We start from the raw sequence: 16,224 nt of genomic DNA, 5'->3' as shown, positions 1-16,224 counted from the left end.
CACACACGCACACACACACGCACACACACACGCACACACACACGCACACACACGCACACACACACACACACACACACACACACACGCACACACGCACACACACACACACACACACACACACACACACGCACGCACGCACGCACGCACACACACACACACGCACACACACACGCACACACACACGCACACACACACACACACACACACACACACACGCACGCACGCACGCACGCACGCACGCACGCACGCACGCACGCACGCACACACACACACACACACACACACACACACACACGCACGCACGCGCGCACACACACACACACACACGCACGCGCACACGCACACGCACGCGCACACGCACACAAACGCACGCACGCACGCACACACACACACACACACACACACACACACACACGCGCGCGCGCGCACGCACGCACGCACGCACACGCACACGCACACAAACGCACGCACGCACGCACACACACACACACACACACACACACACACACACACACACACGCGCGCACGCACGCCCGCACGCACGCACACGCACACGCACACAAACGCACGCAAGCACGCACACACAGATTACACCACACATACCACCCCCACGAACACAGCGCACTCAAACACAGACATTACACCACACGCACATACTCACAGCACACACACACAGACACACCACACCATACATACACTACACTAAACACGCACACGCATACTTCACTACATATAATACACCCGTCCCGGCCACGGCGGCCGCATTTCGATTGTAACAAAATGCGAAAACACCCGTGTACTTATATTTAGGTGCACGTTAAGGAACCCCAGGTGGTCCTTATTATTCCGGATACCCCCACTATGGCTTGCATCATAGTCAGATCGTGGTTTTCGCACGCGAAACCCCATAATTTAATTTTAACACATGCGCCACACACGCACACCACGCAAACACATACAGACACTCACACACACTCACTCTCTCTCACTCACACACTCTCTCTCCCTCACTCTGCGAAACGTGTTTGTCGCCCAAGTCCGTTGCGCGCCTCTTGTCGAGATCCGCCGTTTGGGTTTCGCCTGAGATTTGCAGTCTTAATGCGAATGCTCGGAGCAGGAATCTGGCCTTGGCGGAGTAAACGAGTGGAAAAAATAAAAACACGGGCGCGCAGCCGTTGTCATACCCTCGTCGTCGTCGCGCGGACGTGATTTCGTTGTTGTCGAGCCGTCTTGTTCACGCTGTCATGCCCGGCACCAAATCATGCTCACGATAATTTGTGTAGCTAGCGTCAAGCACCGTTATCGACTTCTACTGCGTACGGCGGAATTATTGCTGCTGGGTGATTGTTACTTTGACAGTGATAGTCGGTGCTTTCGGTAACAATTCTTGTTTAGAATTTCAATTAGTTTCCTGTCACAGCAAAGATCAACTGCAAAACGTGTTTTTAACTGTTCATCGCTTTCTATATACGGACGCTTTCGAGGACACACAACGTCTGCGTAGCGACTTTAGGCTTGGTACCGTTCTCTTTTGCGCGAAACGACGCCCGTCTTTCTTTTGCCACCTCTTTCCGAACTGCGGTGCGAAATTGGAAGCATGCAACGTCACTTTCTATCAGTGCGGATCTTCTCTTCGTGACATTAGAATAAAAGGCATACGTAGGCTCCGAAGAACTTGATTATAGGCTTTTGCGCATTAAGGTAGTGCAAGATCTTGGCGATAGCTGAAGGAAATATTTTTACGCACGTTTAGGAAACCTAGACAGGCTGTGTGAGATGGCAAGTACATAGTGCGAACTTGAACATCTGGCCTCAACAGAAATGCACCATCAGAAGCCCACCATCAGAAGGGTACCAACTTTGAGGATTTTAACACGTTGTCTTGTAATGAACGTACGCACCTGAATTGATACATGCGATGGTTCTACGTGAGCCTACGGGTGATAACATTTTCTATCCAACACGCTGCTCGCAGACGAGCAAGTGAGAGTAATATGCTTACTCTAACGAGGTTTCTCTCTTCACAGCCGCGTCAGCTGCTAATTCCTGCCCCGGAGCCAGTGGTTTCGGAACTGTTTTATTGCGATAGCAATTATATGGACACTCCAAAGCGGATTTCTGCCGTCGCCGTCGCCGTGAGGTTCCGTATGATGTCAACGGCGATGAAATCGTCGCCACGCTCCGGACGCTGTATGTGCGAGTGAAAGGGCGTGAGGGACGCGCGCTTTCACGGGGAGCGAACGCACGTCGGAGAGCAAACGCGCGTTGCGTTCTGCGGCGTGCTCTCTAAAGGGCTGCAGAATTAAGCGTCTCTTTCCTCCTTTACAATCACCATAAAACTCGACTTCTTCCGTCGCGCGAAAGTCCGTGGGGGGACGGGAGGGAGGAAGGGAGGGGAGGCGACGTTTAGCGGCGGCACCAAATGCGTATTTATATAGAAACGTTGCGAGGCGAGAAGGTGTTTAAGATTTCCGACGTTGATCAACGAGTTTCCCGTTCTGATATCGTCGAAAACCTCCGAGCCGCCCCCAGAGGCACCGGCAACAGTCACCAACGCCGCACGCGTTCGGTGCGAACACGGGCAAAACGACGACGGCGTCGACAACAGTTCTGCGCGTTGCTGGTGCTGCTGCATGTCCAAGTTTATACAGCTCATAAAACTACTATCCTTACTCCATATAGCTCTCTACTAATTGGCTATGGCAATTGATGCTTCGCCTTTCGGATGAAACTGCGACAATGTTTTCTGGCATGCCGACGCATTCGCCTGGGCAAACGCAGCGAGAAAGTATGGCATTCTATCAGCAACACTGGTCACAGCCGCACTGATTTCAGCTGAAAGCTATATTCTTTCACGCTCTGGCCATGGTGGCAAAGATGCTTGTATGTGCGGGTAAGGCGACGGTCGTGCCAATTGTGGCGCAGTTTTGCAACGAGCGGTTTTCCGCAAGTCCGTCTGTGCCTTTAGAGACGTGCTATGTGGCATTTGCGTGGGTTTTTGCCGAGTAGAGGTAACTCAGTGGTGGTAGTCTATGTAGTTGAATGGTTTAGCTGATTCGAAGTAGTAGCAGCCAGATACTGGCCTACTCGTTAGGTATTAAGAACATGGTCCGACCTACGCAAGACAACAGAGCAACGGCAAGCTACAGGATTGAAGTTGCAGATATCTTTATCATAAAACAGCTCTACTATCGGCTCAGTTGTGTCTGGGGATGTGTATATGTTGCGGAAGAAGCATGCCCCCCCCCCCCCCCCCTCCCCGGCTCTGCTGAGCTCGAGGTCGCGGGTTCTATCGGGCGGAATGCGAAAACGCCTGAGTGCCTTGCATTGGGTGCATGTTAAAGAACCTCAGGTTGCCAAGAATAACCCGCAGCCTCCACTACGGAATGCCTCATGATCAGATCATGGTTCTACCAAGTGAAACCACAGAAGTTTCTTTAGGAACCCTGCTATGCCGAAAGTATCATATTTGCAGCGCTGAGCTTGGTACCTCGAAATGCTGATTATTGCGGGAAAACGTGAACACAGCGCTCGTAGCAGCGCTTTTGATATGCTGTGGTGAAATTTTAGCTGGGACGCCTTCAACAAGCTGATTACCAATAAATAATTACAATACTAATTATGTCGTAGCTCAAATAAAGTTTTGTAGTAAATTTTTCAAATGTACTGCTCACATTCCACAAATGTGCTCTCCGGAACCAGGAATAAGGGTAAACTAGTTGTTCCAATTTTGCATTATGTTGATTGGGCTTTGGGCAGCACGGGTTAAGCACGCCTGCCAAGAAGGTTCTTCAGTAAGCTGGCGACAGCCTACAGCCTATAAAGCGTGGTCAGGCGATTTCATTCGCCTTCCGATCAAAATGAGCGGTTTCAGCCTGCCAGACCAGAGATTGCGATTATCTCCCCAATACTACCCTTGCATGGTTTTCTAGGCCTACTCCAAAGCAGGGTGTGTTCCGGTAAGAGTTTGGCGCTGTGCTTCTTCGGAACGCGCCGCCATCACTTCCCAAGCTAACACGGCGCTGAGACCACGGCTGAAGTGTCGTCTACCTTCTATTGTGACTTTTGCAGAACGGAGTGGCTCGAATTTATGCCCAAGTCCACGGAACAGTACTGTATGGGCTTTGTGAAATGCCGGCAGTCCATCAACTATAGATGTCTCACTGCGAGCTCGAGCCAGAGAAGGTTAGCGAAGCAGGCTTGTGTCACCCAACCAGCTGTCGGAGTTTCGAGACTCTGAGCGGCTTCTCGGGTTATCACCGCTGAAAATTAGGGAGTGTCTAGCGAATGGCATGGGGTACCTTCCACCTCATACCGCAGTCTGGTCATACGATTGATCACACGCTCTTTGAATGCATTGTCTCCCGAAATGTTTAGTGGTTGGTAGCAAGCGTGTTGCAGGTGAGGGTTCGAGCAAGCAGGCGTTCTTTTTCCTCGCTTGTGTTCCTCCTGTGCGATGGGTCACTCGTACTGTCAAAGTGACGCGGCTTGGCTCTTCGAAGCGGTCGACCACAGAGAGCCATGTAGCCGCTCCGGCTGCGCCTGTGGAGTCTACTTTAAGCATTTAAACACTACATTTTCGGGTAATACGGGCCAAGTCCACGATCTGATTATGAGGTGCGCCGTAGCGTGGGACTCCAGATTAATGTTGACCGCGTAAGGACTTTTAGCGTGCGCCCAATGCGTTTCACACGAGCGTTTTTTTCCCTTTAGCCCCCATAAAAATGCGGCTTCCGCCTGTCGAGTCTGTTGCAAGGTTATGTGAACGAAATTCATATTGTGCTTGGCGAGGACGCTTTTCTCAACGATGCTCCAGAAGCTTCATTCGGGTTTTGTCGAAAGAAAGCCATCAGTTGCTATCACGCCGTATTATTACCATGTGTGCACGTACTCCGTCTATTTATTGTAAGAATGTGGGCGTTGTCGTAGCCTGCTGGTTTTGTCTGCGGAAGTGTTTCTCTCACCTGCTTTTCTTCTATGCGTGATAACGCCCCTCAAGTCGGGCACGAGCCAGTGTGTCGTTTTGTTTTTGGGCGAGTACATGTTATCAAATAAGATGAGATAAAGACTATTGTGCCAAACACCAGAATACCATCAATGCCTCGTGCACTGTGCAGTTTTGCATGTCATGATGGTGATATTGCTACGTGCTATTCAAAGATAGTGTGGAAGGAAGGGAAGTCGAGAAACCCGTCGGAATGGGGAACAGCCGATGATAAGCCTATCTGTTTCCGCTGCGGCCGAGCTGGACACATTGCCCGCTATTGACGCAGCCAGTGGCCCTCTCTGCCCTCTAGCCATTCCATACTGCAAGTCGCTTTCCGCCCCGCACCGAATCCTCTGCACCCAATGTCCCTGAGGAAGGTACCCGCTACTCCCAGTCGTCTCCGCCGGATCGCCGTCCATCTCGTTCACCGACTTGCCACCGCTCTCTTTCGCCGTCCTTTAACCGTCGCCTCTCGCCGGAAAACTAGACTGTGCAGCTTGTGGAGGTGAAGCTGCACTGTCGACCGCTTTATTTTTTCGTTTATTTTTCCTCTCTTCGAGGCACAAAAAGATCCCAAAATCGTCTGTTGCCCTTACGCGCCTATCGGAACATTCTTGAAGTCCACGTTGACGGCTTCCCTGTCAAAGCTTTGGTTGATACCGCGGCGCACGTCTCTGTCATGAGTGCCAGTTTCTGTCGTCGCACGAAGAAGATCCTTACACCTGCCACGACATGAGTCGTACGTATTGCTGACGGCACGACGGTCGCGGTTGTTGGGATGTGCACAGCTCGGGTAAAAAGCCGGATACGCGGTCTCGAGTTCTCGGTGGACGATGCGCGTCACATCGTCTGATTTGGATGGTGTGGGCACCGGGAAGTCTTCCACAATATTTACGCTACCGTGTACCAAAAGGAAATAAAGGGCCCCTGTCGCACTCAGCTGCGTGCGGTGCGGGCAGTCCTTTCACATCTCGGTGCTCTCACTAGTGCACACTAGTGCCTGCTCTCACTCTGTGCCGTGGTTTTAGGGGTAAGAAAAAGACAATAGAAGTCGTCCGTTTATTGAGTGGGAGATGAGCTCAGGCCAGAGTAAGGTGTCGCACACTCTTAAGTTCAAGGATAAGAACGCCACAGAGGAGGAGAAATTTAAGTCTATATTTGACTTCTGAACCAAACTAGGTGATCGTAAAGGATGAGCCTGGTGAGAGGTGCAAGAACCATGGAATTAATCACAGAGAGTTGGATCAGTTGAATATGGACTGGCGATGACCCCAGGTTGCTTGACTAGCGCGATCACAGCGTTCCTCGCTCATTTCGAAGGCCCTCCGCCTGACGCTTCCTTTGGATGTGCGACCTACCTTGGTTCGTAAAGCTCTCTGCTTTTGATGCAGGGTTTTCTCGAGATTGATCTATGGCGAGATGTCGTGACCCAGTACTAAACCAGGCGCCTCCCAACAGGTTAGAAATCAGACATCGAAACTGAAGCACTTTAAGCACAGCCCTAGCGGCACCACCATTGCGTGCCTGATGGGCGAGGCAGCAGCGCAGCATTGCGTTGTTGCCGGCGGAAGAGGATTGTAAGCCATCTGAGAACTGAACAGGAACGGTAGGTGTCGTAGGTGGCGTGCGCTTGTTGTTTTAGAAGAGTGGTCTGGTCAGCCGGTGTCCTCTGTGCCGTTCCAGGTGGCTGAAGGGCCAGGAGGACACTCAGTGCACCGACATCCACTACCGGTCGCTGACGGGCGAAGGCAACTTCAACTGGCGCTTCGTCTTTCCCTTCGACTACCTGCCAGCCGAGGAGAAGATCGTCATTTCGCGGAAGGAGTCGCTGTTCTCGTGGGACGAGACCGAGTGCAAGATCCCGGCGCGACTCGAGCTCCAGGTCTGGGACGCCGACCACTTCTCGGCCGACGACTTCCTCGGTGAGGGCGCACTCTTTCTATGCAAGTTGCAATCAACTTTATTTCTGCGATAGCAATTATATGGACACTCCAAGCGCATTTCTGCCGTTGGCGTTGCCGTCGCCGTCGCCGTAAGGTTCCGCATTAAGTCCAACGGCGATTAAATTGTCGTCGCGTGCCGTATGCTGTATGTGCGAGTTAAAGCACGCGAGGGACGCGCGCTTTCACTCGTACATACAGTGAAAGCGCGCGAGGAGATGTGGCACCAAATGCGTATTTATCTAAAAAATGTCACAGTTTCGCCCTAAGGGCGAAGCAATGAATGCGATAGCAACACAGCAATGTCATACGAAGTAAGGTGAGCGGATTTGGTAGCAATATAAATTGTAGTAAACATGAGCTGATTAAGTAAGTAGGTGTGCTGCGGCGTAAGTAGACCGACATGAAGAGAGACTCGATGACCACGAGAAGGCGCGTGTGAAACGGTGGTGTTGATGAGAAGCGCTTCCCGTGGGCAGCGCGCGTGCGAAGGGACACACCTGTAGCGCTGCACTGCCGATCCGGGCAGCATTACATGTGTAGCTTGCGTTGGAAAATGTGGCCCGACTATTACTAACTGAATGAACAAGCGTGGTGTGAGCGCCCACAAACAAACATGAAGAGATCACACTTAATGACTGCAGACGACTGACAAAACGCGGGCAGCAAGCCCGTACGCTGCAGCGGGCGAAGGTACGTGCGGTCTATCGCTTCAGCAGAAACTGAGCGGCGAATTCACAGTGCATAAAGGCCAGAGCCGTGTGGAGATAAGAGACGGTGCGGCGAGCGGCGAGCGCGGTTGTTGGCAGAGTATAAGTGCCCCCCCCCACGCCTTCCGGCGATGGCTTCCTGCTTCCTTGCTTGCGCGTGGGAGAGATAAGAGACGGCGCGGTCGAGCGACGAGCGCGTTTGTTGGCAGAGTAGAAATGCCCCCCCCCCTGCCCCCCCCCCTGCCCCCGCTCCCTCCGGCGCTGGCTTCCCGCTTCGTTGCTTGCGCGAGGGAGATTGAGTGCGTTCGCTCTCCGTCATAGCGCGCGTCCCCGCACGCTTCCCGGAAGCTCGGGCATACGGCGCGCGGTGAAGATTTTATCTATACGGAACCTCACGGCGACGGCGACGCCGACGGCAGAAATCCGGTTGAAGTGTCCATATAATTGCTATCGCAATAAAACGTAGCGAGGCGAGAATGTGGTAAAGACTTCCGACGCTGCTCGAGGCGTGTAACGTTCTCATCACGTCGAAAACCTCCGAGCCGCTGCCAGAGGCGCCGGCAACAGTCCCCAACGCCGCGCGCAGTCGGTGCGAACGCGGGCACAGCGCCGACGGCGTCGACAACAGTTCTGCGCTTTGCTGGTGCTGCTACATGTCCAAGTTTACACAGCTAATAAAACTACTATCCTTACTCCGTATAGGTCTCTACTAATTTGCTACCGCAATTGATGCTTCACCTTTCGGGTGAAACTGCGACATTTTTATTATTGCGATAGCAATTATATGCACACTCCAAGCGCATTTTGCCGTCGCCGTCGTTGTCGTCGTGAGGTTCCGTATAAAATCCAGCGGCGATAAAACCGTCGCCGCGCGCCGAACGCTGTGTGTGCGAGTGGAGGAGGCTGGTGATGCATGGAGGCGGTGGCCTGGTGGGGCCAGCGCTCAGCGATGGGCGGTGATCTCGTTCGACTCCACAAACTCCAAAGGACTATGGTGAGCTCAGAGGTGAGGAGGCGACGGGAACAGGAGGTCGCTGGTTGTCGCAGCAGGTAGACCCTGTGCCTGTAGGCAGTGATGACCCTTAAGAGGTTGTGCCAGCGCTGAGCAAGCACAGAGAAGGCGCTCGAGGGTCTCGGGGTCGCCGCAACGTTCGCAGGCCGGTGAGGTGGAACCCTTGGCGTGCAGCCGCGCAGCCGTCCAGACACAGCCGAGCGAGTAAAACCGAAGTCGTTGCCGTTCCCTCCTGGTAAGGCCACAATCTGGAAGTGGCCGACTGTTTCCGTTTGCCACGGGCTCCGGGTGGACGGTGTGAGCGAGGCGCTGCCTCGAAAAATCCGAGGAAGCGTGCGTGTGAGAGCACTTCAGGTAATGGTGGGCGGTTTGGCGAGGGTGTCCGTGAAGAGGAAGAGGCGCTAATGGCAACCGCAGCTTAATCTCGCGCACGCGAGAGAAGAAGGTGGCCGGAAGCGCGCACTCTTCGTTCGCTCGCGGGGCACGGGGAGGAGGCGACGGAGAGGAGGCGACGGAGAGGGTAGGGGGGGGGGGGCGGCGTTCTGATCTTGCGGCTGCTACTGAGGGAGCTTCCGCGCGGGCACCGTGTCTTGATTATCGATCTCCTTATGTGGCCGAAGTGAGCGCCGTGGGGACCTCATCTTCAAAGCGATCTGCGATGGCTACGAAGTGCATGCGCCGAGTGCCGATAGTTTAGTATGCGCTGTGCTTTCGACGTTTAGTTCGCGTTGAAGCGAGACGCGAGATAGCGCGAAGGTCAATTTGCCCTCTGCTGCTGGCGCGCTTTCTCAATCCATCGCTTTAAACAGTTTTCGTGGTCATCGAGCGAGATGTGTTCATGTTTACCTGTGCGCGCGTGACACCGTGCTTGTTTATTTAGTTAGTAAGCGAATATTTACAACTTTATACGGCCGATAAAACTACTATCCTTACTTTGCATAGCTGTCTACTAATTTTCTATCGCAATCGATGCTTCGCCTATCGGGTAAAATTGCGACTTTTTTATTTGTTTACTGGTGAATTAAATACGACAAAATTGTACAAACGAGTTCTTAAACTCTTCAGAAGAATACTGGAGGCATGCTTGCTGGCTCATGGTAATGCGTTCCAGCGCGCTCTGATGTAGTTTAAAACAAGAGGCAGGAGCAACAACTCCATGACCACGGTAACAAACAATGCGCCACATATCACAACGTCAAGATGTGCTCAATTGTGTGATCGACTTGTGTGAGCGTGCCTTGCAGTCATGTCGAGCGGTCCCCTCAAAACTGTGTTCACGTGATATCCCCGGCAGCTGATCGAATAACAAGCCAGGAAGCGCCGATGGAGCCCTGAACACTGTACCGCGTGTTTATCTCATCGACCGTCGCCACGTGGTGCCAATTTGCGCTGTCCACCATTTGTAAACAGGAAATACGACGCCATCCCACGTGTGACCCAGACAATGAGCTACTCACAAACGTACGGCTATCGTGACGCTAAAGCGGCCTAACTACCGTCATCGTCGGTGAATAAGAAAGCAGCCAATGGTCTCGGCCGAGAATTGTGCTTTCGAAAGCGCCGGTAGAACTTGTTTATCTCGGTAGGTCGTGTTGTTAGGACGTTGTCTTTGAAGCTGCAAGCTCATGGGTTAAGCTAACGCGGTTTACAAGTCAAAGTGAAAGCAAGCACAGCTCACAGCACGCTACGTCAGCCGTATGGAGACTATCATTACTAAGGGTAGCGTGCGAGCAATACATAATCTCTGTTACAACGGTTTCGCGTGAGTGTTCATTTTCGCATGATCCCTTGTCGTTTATGATACCACCAGGTGGCGTGAGTGAGGGCAATATTCTGGTCACACCTTAGGCGGATGTTCGCTTACTTCACTACCGACGTATTAGGTTGTATAAGAAGTCAGTTGGATCGTCGCTTTCGGAGTTGTTGTGCACACCTTATCGACTTCTTTTGTATATATAAGAAGCAATAAGAAGAATGTATAAGAATATATGTGGTATATAGTAATGCACAAACTGCGGTATTCAGAGTACGCTTTGCAAGAAAAACTTGGCATGAGATAAGGGAATTTTGACGCAGGATGGGTTTAGTTGATGCAGGAGATCGGTAACTTGAGGTCTCTGATAGCGTCCTTACTCACATAGCGGATCTAAAATGAGCTCATGTTTATGATGATGTTGCTGATGATGATTATGATAAAATTACGATGGTGGGATAAAGACAGGCGCAGTTCTGCCCAAAAAGTGACGCATTCAGTAGCACTAGCAAAATAATAGACAATTACACGAAGATATAAGTGTAGTATTATATGAATGTACAAATTGCAGCAAACATTTGCCTACTAATTAAATTAAGAAACATGGTGTCACGTGTGCACGTATTAACGTGAACATACTAACCTGATCAACCCAAGCACTCGCTGTCACAACGTTGGTGTGATGAAGAGTGCCGGCCGCTGGGAGCGAACGCTTCGTGATGCCGCTCGCAACGCCGCATCTTCAAAACTTGGATTACCGAACTTCCAGCACAAAGCGCGCTGGAAGAAAGCGCGCATGCAGCCATCAGCTATCTCGGTCTGCCCTTGGACTTTTCACCTGCCGCAGATTATATAGAAGATACGGCGCGCGGGCCGCGCATGCACTCACCGTCGCATGCAGCCATAACCGTGAGCATCTGCGGCGGGGAGGGGGGGGGGGGGGGGAGGGATGAGGAAGTGACGCGCACACTCCTTCACTGGAGTGATTGATCGCGTGACCTCCAACAATGGGTTCGCGGAAAGACGGCGCGCATGAAGCGGCCATTATTGTCGGCTGCCCCTCGCGCACTTTTGATATCGCCCCCGCAGCAGACGGCGTGCGGGCTGTTCATTCTTATCGCACGTGGACTTTGTACGGAACATCATGGCGACGGTGACGGAGAAGATTCACCTGGTGTGTCCATCTAAATGCTACCGCAATAACTGTAATTTGGGCTCGCAGAGCGAGCGGATTCTTCAAGTATCCATGCAATGCGTTTTATACTATTCGGTGTGAGTATATGCGTATTTCCGAGTTCTGACAATGAAATTGCTGGCTGAGTATGCACGTGTCACGTGTGTGGCTGTTATAAATCATGGAAAGACTGGTGGACCTCTGGTAATTTAAACGTTCAAATTTCGCTTTTCGTGCTTAGTAGCCTAGCATGTGTATAGGGTTGGTGCCGGTGGCTTTGCAAGTTTCAGTGTGATAAATCCCGGTTTTGGATATATTTTCGATGTGACAAGCTTTGAGCTCTGGTACTGTGACGTCACAGTTTGTGACTATCATCAGTACTCACCGCTGTTGATGAAATTGTTCTCCTTTGGCCAGTGAGGAGGATTACAGAAAGGCTTTCTTGTTTATCAAGTAAGCCTTCGAACCGTAAGTTCACAAGCGCACGTTTCGAGTGGCATGCATGAAATGTCGACGTAAGTTTTGCGGTGAGCAGATGCATATTGTTTAGCCGTATTTATATGCTGTTAGGACACTATGGGTACGCTGTACAGCGACGTTTATTTATTTACTGTCATTTATATATTTAAAGTCACACTGGACAAAATGAGCAGTCTTGAGAGTCATCGTTGGCTTGCGGAGGTTAGAAGAGGGCTTAACAAGGCAGTCCTGACTAACCTATTACAACAACTCACTCTGTTGTGCGCCACTAACGCCGAGTTCAGGCTTTGTAACTAGACCATAAGGCAACCTCTCTGAGTGGGCCACGTTTTCTAATCCAATGAGATCAACGCTGTGTACACAATCGTCATGCAAAACAATGAAATAATAAATTCTCTAAAAACCTAGTTATTATACCACATAAAGGAAAAGCCAGAAGAGCTTGTTTTCTTTGATTTCGGGCCAAGGAGAGTGCGTCTGCACCAAGAAACACCGAAACGTTATTGGAGATAAAATTAATTATTATAATAAATCATTAATCAATACTACGTTTCCTCAACACGCCACAGCTGAAAACTTCCTCCAGTGTATTAATAAGCTTCCCTATGGGCGTTGAGCTCCAATCAGAGTATGGAGGTGTCAAATTGAATGTATCAAAAGCGATACGTTGAGCTATGGTGGGTTAAATTTCATAATTGTGTTTCTGCAGTTCTTGCATTACCAGATAGAAAACAAGTACATAACCAAAGCCAAATACACATGTAAACACAAAATCACACTTGAAGAACCTATAAAGGATAAGACAACTAGAATATCCGAAAATTTAAGAAACACACGCGGAAAACACAAAATATAGAGAAAGCCTAAGTGCGCGGCGTATCAATAAATCCACGCTATATGTTATTAGGCCATCCAACAAGACATGGCGAGGAATGGGTAGTACCGACACCTCGACCTAATCTTGGAAAAGAACACCTTCACTATACTCTTCCGCCTCTTCTTAATGGCTATGCTCTAATCAATTTTGATTTTCTTTTCCTGTTCGCGCAAAGAACTTCGTAGCAGGTATATAAATGACATGGCTTAAGTTCAATTATGTGCACATATTGTTGTTTTGTGTATGCTTCGGTGATTCCTTGGTGTACTTATCTATGTTTTTAAAATTGAGCAAGTTCCAGCACTGCCCGCCCAGCTGAACATTAGGTTTGTAGACTCGTCGAGCTGTCCTAACGCAGCTGTTTTCTACAACCCCCTTCATCTGCGCTGTAAAAATGGGAAATTAAAATTCAGTAGATTTGAATTGAATGTCTCTCGCTTAGGAATGCCACTACACAACATTCAGAGCAGTTCGTTGCGCGGCTGCGTTGCTCCAAGGTCTGTGAGAAGCTTGTGCAAATTTCGAGCGGCGTTCCTGGCCTCACGCAGGCGCCATCACGCTGGACCTGAACCGGTTTCCGCGCGGCGCCAAGTCCTCCAAGCTCTGCAGCCTCAACATGCTCAAGGCAGAGGCCAACGTGCCAATCATCTCGCTCTTCAAGCAGCGGCGAGTCAAGGGGTGGTGGCCTTTCTTCGTCAAGAAGGAGAACGACGAGATGGTGCTCACGGTAATGAGGTGGCCTCAGTTCTCCACTCGCGGGGCATTCTCCTTGCTATGCCCTTCGCCGATGTAGCCTTGAGGCTGGCGCGAACTTTGCTTCGTTTCTGACGCGCAGGGGAAAGTGGAAGCTGAACTGCACCTGCTCACGAAGGAGGAGGCCGAGAGAAACCCTGCTGGCCTCGGAAGAAACGAGCCGGACCCGCTGGACAAGCCGAAGTAAGATGAATGGTTTGTGTGCATGAAAAAAAAAAAAAAAGAAAGAGCGGCATTTCTATGTGACAGTGTTCATATACCAGCGCTAAGGAGGAGAATTAAAAGAACACATACGGCAGAATGGGCCCGTCCTGCCTAATGTGCTTTTTTTTTCATCTTTGTCCTTAGAGCTGCAATATGAACACTGTCAAAATGAACCAACCCACCCAAATCGGAAGTATTGTTAGTAGTACTTGGTGTTGAGCTAGTTGCTGCGTGTGTATTAATAATGAATTTAGCGCCAAAAAGCATGACGATAGAGAGGGGAGGTCCTTTCTTTGTCCTCCCCTGTCTGTGATCGTGTTTTTGGCGCTAAATGCATTATTATTAAGGTATTGTTACTTATGCGACCCTTTGTTTCTTTATTTCATTTTGCCATTTCCTCGTGTAGTTTCTTTTTGTTGATAGAGCAGTCAGATGTGGGAAAGCCGGCGACGCAAGCTGCTAACACTTCCAGTATCCTGAAATAAAGAAATAACTAAAGAAATTATTTCTGTACATAGCAATTTTGAAACAGAGCCACTGACAATTCACAGGAATAGGGCGTGCATACAAGAGGTGCTAACAGAGGCTGAAACTTCCATGCGGGAAAGAAGAAAACCGAAAAGGAATATAACGTCAGGCAGTCATCTTTCACAAACCAACTCTCCAGGAAGCTGCTCCCATCGCTTTTTCTATCTCCCTTGCCTTGAAAAGTCGGTCCAACACGGGACCTCTGAGCTTCGGCGGAACATGGCGGACGCGATCCCCAGTCTTTGCTTTTCGGTAGGTTCTAATCGATGCGCACATGTCCGCGCAATCTGCCAACTAACCGTGGTCGTTTCATGCAACATACACTTGTTTTCAATGTTTTAACAAGATGCGACAGCCGTTGCTGTAATGCCCACCCCATCCGTTTGAAGAGATCGCGCAGAGCACGCCAAGGGATACACTGAAGCTTACCTGCATATAACCACTTGTTAGGCCAGCTTTAACAGTTCAGCGAATGCGCCGGCGCCTTTATTTCCTGCATTTTTTCGCTAGTATTCTGGTGGACCTGCCACGATGGGTGGCTCAAAATGCCTGCTAATACTGTCTCCCTTCTACTTTTACCCCTTCCTCCATGAACACTTCGCCCGTGTCGTCTACTCTTTTTATCACTTCTGTGTTTTGCAATTAACAGTTGCCGCGTACTATAAACGAAAGATAGCGCTTTCCCAGCAGTTCTTGAAGCTTTCTGACGGAGTGTATACACCTTCTCCGCCTAATGTGTGCAGCCGACCCGACTCGTCGTTCATATGGTTCCTGAACCCGCTGAAGTCTATCCGCTACATCGTGTGGCACCAGTACAAGTGGGTCATCATCAAAGCCATCATCGCCATTCTGCTCATTCTCCTGCTAGCCCTCTTCTTCTACTCCGTGCCCGGGTACACCGTCAAGCGCATGATCGGGGCCTGAAGACGGGCGGCGCCTTCCTTCACGCTTGTCCCAGCCTGCTTCCAGTTCGATCGACCCTCGAACTTTACTGTATACTTACCCCCATATTCTCAAACGATCCTCCCCAAAATGCTTCACCTCGACTCAGTGACGACCATGATTTATAGCTATGCCCTGTGCGTAGGGCAGGTATTTGGGAACGCCCTAACCATTGAAACATAAAAAAAATAAACGAGAAAACCTAACCTATGCAGTGTGTCCACAGCTGACAGAAGAAACGGCACAGTCCCAGCCGGCGTGTTGTCGCCTCACCACCTCGCCGCTCGCCACAATCCCGTTATATTCTTTCCTTCGATATGCGGACTGCCATGAAGACCCCTGTATCACGTGGAAGTGGTTCTTCTATAGTATGTTCCTGAAAAGCCCGCCTTTTCTTTGTATGGCGCCGTGCGCAAATGCAGTTGTCAGTGCAAATTAAACAACGTATCGTTATTTAGTTCAACTCACGCGGTGGCTTTGGCAGCCCCCAACCCAGGGACCACCCCTGGTTCCAGCTTTGATCACCGCGCTACCCCTTGGGTGCCCTGGAGATGTGCTGCGCCACCTCATCTAAGATGATATCAGGTGCACTCTGAGGCCTCCGTTTGCCGGTATTATTTTTTATTTTCGCCTGCTATATGACCTCAGAAGACTTAACGACACAGTAAACACAACTTTCGTATTGCCATAGAAAGAAGCGTGAAAGAAAGAAGGGGCGCACGCAAGAGGAAGCGAGAAAGAGCCATGTGCTAAGGCCACAATAAAAATCAATACAAAAACGCACCTGAAGGAGAGGCAGTCCCTCTTGGAACGTACGGTGAAGAATCGCTCATGTATCATGTCACTGCTGCAAATTATAGTGCT

General features: G+C 50.5%; 1 protein-coding gene across 1 annotated transcript in view; it reads left to right on the top strand.

Annotated features, from left to right (window-relative positions):
- The window catches only part of LOC119431441 (otoferlin-like), a 391,721-nt gene extending 375,738 nt beyond the window's left edge, over nt 1-15,983 (top strand). Inside the window, 4 exon segments of the mRNA XM_049657509.1 lie at nt 6,671-6,909; nt 13,482-13,660; nt 13,769-13,869; nt 15,162-15,983. Coding sequence (XP_049513466.1) covers nt 6,671-6,909; nt 13,482-13,660; nt 13,769-13,869; nt 15,162-15,342 — 700 coding nt within the window. The 3' untranslated portion in view covers nt 15,343-15,983.
- The last annotated feature ends 241 nt before the right edge of the window (nt 15,984-16,224 follow it).

Source organism: Dermacentor silvarum, chromosome 10 (assembly GCF_013339745.2).
Source record: "Dermacentor silvarum isolate Dsil-2018 chromosome 10, BIME_Dsil_1.4, whole genome shotgun sequence".
Lineage (NCBI taxonomy): Eukaryota > Metazoa > Arthropoda > Arachnida > Ixodida > Ixodidae > Dermacentor > Dermacentor silvarum.
Note: the sequence above shows the minus strand (reverse complement) of the source record. Positions and strands in the feature narration are given on the sequence as shown.